Genomic DNA, 3,819 nt, shown 5'->3' with positions numbered 1-3,819 from the left:
GATTCAAAAGTCTTCTCTACTTTCTTAAACTCTGTGCCAAGTTAAAACCAGACAAACAAATTGAAATGGAGAGAATAACACATTGTGAGTTAGAAAGTGGGAAGGAATTACATCTGAGTAGACTAAAGTAATCTAGAGGAAACAGTTCAGTAATCAAGAGGTCATAAGTCATAACTCCAACCATCCTGGCCATTGCTCCAACTCCGAAGTAAAACATATGGGAAAAAAAGGAACAAGAGAAATACACAAATCAAATAAAAATTGACTGCAGCGAACAGACTTCAGTATCATAACCTACCAGTTTTGTTCATTTGTCTCCTGACTACCAAGAATTCTACACTGTATCTGTATCGTCATTTGCTTTTCGATTTGGGTGGTGCGTCTTGTTTTATTGCACATTGATATCAAGTTTGGTCCAAGATAAAGAGGGCCTCAAATTTCAACCTAAACCATGATACCACTTGCATAATAGGATCAAACTGATCATGCAAAATAAGAACCATAGAATTTGAAAGAGACATCCTTCAAGCTGTAACCAACCTAGGTGAGGTTGGGATACTTCACGCTTGTCGCATTAGAAAACAACAACAACAACAACAATGCCTCAATCCCAAGTTGGGGCGGGCCATAAATATAAATTCCTCTTTGACCATGTTCCTCCATTTAAGCACATGGATGCTGAAGTGACCATGTCTAGGTGAGCACCTTCAACAACGATATATACTATCTATTGTGAGAATTTATTATAAATTAATTGGTTTATGCTGACTGTCCACCCTACCACAATCCTCATCCTTTCTTTTTGCTTGGGTTAGACAGACAATGTTAGCAAGCTAACACAGGCAGAGTTTTTCCAGCATTAGAAACAGATGTTATGCACTAATTCAAGGGTTAACCAAACTAATTCCTCGAATATCGAATAGACAATGCTGGTTACATGAACATGTTAGTCAATGTATAACGAAGCTAATCTTGTATACTCCCAACATAACTGAAGAAAAATTATTAAAGAAGGAACACTAGAAATACCTATATTTCAGGCATACTGAGGAAGTATTATACAGGTTGATAGGTTCACAGCCATGAGCCTCTGGACGGATAAAGTTTCATGCTTTCTATGCCTTTGTTCGCTAGTTCTTTAACTATAGGATCTTGCATTAGGTGTCGTTGATTTGTAGCCCACTCCAAAACTACATTTGCATGATATTCAGCTAATGCCTTACTATTAGGAACATGATTGATCAACCGCGGCTTTCGCAGCAGGTGCAATGGGCTTGAAAGCAGAGCGCTTCAAGCCTGAATTTTGCTCAGCAGCACCTGTGAATTTAGGAGTGTCAAATGAGAGGGCTAGGCTAAAATTGGACGAGTTAAAACAGGTCGGATGAATAAACTTGTCGGGTCATAACCCACCCAAAATTTGTTTGGATCAAGATGGGTGGGTCAATTTAAGCTAAACAATGCATCATAACCGGACCTGCCTTTTCTTTTAAAAATTTATCATGACTATATGAGCTAAACATCCAAAAAAATAAAAATAAAAATTTATACTTAGATGAGCTAAGTTAGATTATACCCAAATGAACCTGTCAATGAATATACGCTCAGCAGGCGTGGGGCGGAGCCACGTGGCAGATGAACCCCTTTGGCCCTAAACTTCTGACAGTCAAAATTTAATATGACACTATAATTACTTTTTTCGACTTTAATTTTGATGACGTAAAACTTAAAATTCTAGGTTGTATCTCAAACCCATAATTACTTTCTAAACTTTAAAAAATACAACAACATACCCAGTGTAGTCCCACAAGTGGGGAAGGTAGAGCGTACGCAGACCTTACCCCAATCTTGAGAGGTAGAGAGGTTGTTTCCAATAGACCCTCGGCTCAAGAAAAACAACTCAACTATTTGGAAAATATTTAACTCAAATATCAAGCTATAAACTGGTCCAAAAACCATCAATGGCTACTTAGATAATTGAAAGTTGGAACTCAAGAGTACTAAACTCTGTGCAGATATGGCCAGAGAATTCAGCTAAGCAGAGAGTTCACACCCTTTCTCTCATTCCTATTTTTATGAAATACAAAAGCATCTACACAAATATTTTTCCTCCACTTTTCACCTCTTAAATTCAGATTAAAATAACCCAACTTCTTCCATTCCTACAACGTTCTTAGCAAGGTAATAGGTACAACTTAGAGCAATTTCGCATAAGAAAGCATTCCAATAAACTATCAAAGAACCTATGCTTCAAGCCACAATCTTCAGGATTTCTAATGATAAGTTCAATTTCAAGTGCACAACAACAACAATAACAACTACGACAAAATGGACAACAAGAACTAAGGGGATTGCAAATATATATCATATAATCTAAAACATATTGCAGGTGCTAAATTAGAACTATATAACAGAACCAAATCTTACGTTACCAGCTCGTATAGGAGTAAATACTGTGTCAGTCAATAAATTAACAACATACAGCAATAACGTCTAAATTTCAAGCAAGTTGAGGTCACTATATGCATCCTGACTGTCCATGTCGTTCCATTTACTCAATCCATATTATGTCAGTTATATTGTGTCAGTCAATCTATTAGGTCAGTTATAATTCGTCGTACCTTCACGACATTGCTCCGGACTCCATCTTGTGATTGTTCTCTCTTCAACACCATAACTTTCTAAGCAAGATGGAGAAGCTGCACAACTATTGTCTTCGATAATATTAAGAACTAGCAACGTTTTCGCTACACTTCCACATAGTCGAAGAGTGCACTGGAAGTCAGACCAAACCCTCAAACGACCATTGCAAGTACCCTTTTGTGCTGATGACAAAACAAGCACAGCATACTCTGAATGAACCAAAGCTGGATGATGACGATAGGCAACAAAGTCAACTCCATACTGAGACCCCGATCTGACCACCCAGTTTTTACTTCTCAAGTGAGAAAACGCTTTAAATAAAACAGGAAAATTTTCCTTCTTCGATGTCATATACTTCCATAACTCGTGGCTGTTCTGTTCACAGTCATTGTGGTCTACAATTTTGATGCACATTAGAGAATGGTATAGGTAAAAAGCTTCTTCCATAGAGAGTTGAAACCATTGTTCATTCTCTTCTGCTGTTACCTTTGGCCTACCAAAACACGTACGATTTAGGAGGTCAGTTTGTAGAGCGTCTACTTTAAGAAGCACGCTTGTACCGGAGAGCAGCCCTCGAGAATTTGATTGGATGAGAGAAGATCGAAGCTGGGAGACTATCTCTGAAATGGGATCTGCAAGAGCTTTGGCTTCAGCACCCTTACCTTTCCACCTTGGTGCCATTATTATCATTCACAAATTGCCAGATCCCGACTTATAACTGTTACAGAACAAAGTAAAAATTCTGTAACTAAAAACACAGAAGCTTACAGCGCTAACACACATGAATATAGAAATGGACACCATTTACAAAATTTATAGTTATGAACTACACTGCAATGCAACATTGGACCATAGGCCTATAAAGTCTTTCTTGACTTTCACAATGTTCCTAGATTTGAAGTATCTTACATACTATGTTGCTCGGACTCTTCAAAAATTGCCAAACAGGTATGTGTATGATTCTCCAAAAGTAATCCATTTTTGGGAGGATCGGACACACATATGACAACATTTTTGGAGAGTCCGCGCAACATAACTTAGAGATTATTTTATAAAATACATGTGTTCTATTCAATCGTATAAACAATACAAGTAAAACTGTAATTTTATACACGTCTTTCTACCACGTTGTCGTGTTATGTAACCTATAAACCCTCAAATGTTAAACTACTTACACTA

At 37.5% G+C, this 3,819-nt stretch overlaps 1 protein-coding gene across 1 annotated transcript; it reads right to left on the bottom strand.

Annotated features, from left to right (window-relative positions):
* Positions 1–877: 877 nt before the first annotated feature.
* Positions 878–3,819, bottom strand: LOC132599558 (tRNA-splicing endonuclease subunit Sen2-1-like). Its single transcript, XM_060312891.1, has 2 exons — positions 2,619–3,819; positions 878–1,317 (listed from the first exon to the last, which is right to left on the bottom strand). Exons 1-2 carry the CDS (start codon positions 3,328–3,330, stop codon positions 1,226–1,228), a joined length of 804 nt encoding a protein of 267 aa, XP_060168874.1. The 5' UTR covers positions 3,331–3,819; the 3' UTR covers positions 878–1,225.

The sequence above is a fragment of the Lycium barbarum genome, chromosome 6, assembly GCF_019175385.1.
Source record: "Lycium barbarum isolate Lr01 chromosome 6, ASM1917538v2, whole genome shotgun sequence".
Classification (NCBI taxonomy): domain Eukaryota; kingdom Viridiplantae; phylum Streptophyta; class Magnoliopsida; order Solanales; family Solanaceae; genus Lycium; species Lycium barbarum.
The sequence above is the reverse complement of the archived record's forward strand: the minus strand, read 5'-3'. Positions and strand labels throughout refer to the sequence as shown.

Excerpts from the sequence above, each read along its gene's own strand:
- LOC132599558 (XM_060312891.1), bottom strand. The coding sequence starts at position 3,330 with ATGATAATAATGGCACCAAGGTGGAAAGGTAAGGGTGCTGAAGCCAAA. Across the intron at positions 1,318-2,618 it reads TCCGGAGCAATGTCGTGAAG|GTGCTGCTGAGCAAAATTCA; the intron begins GTACGACGAATT and ends CTAAATTCACAG.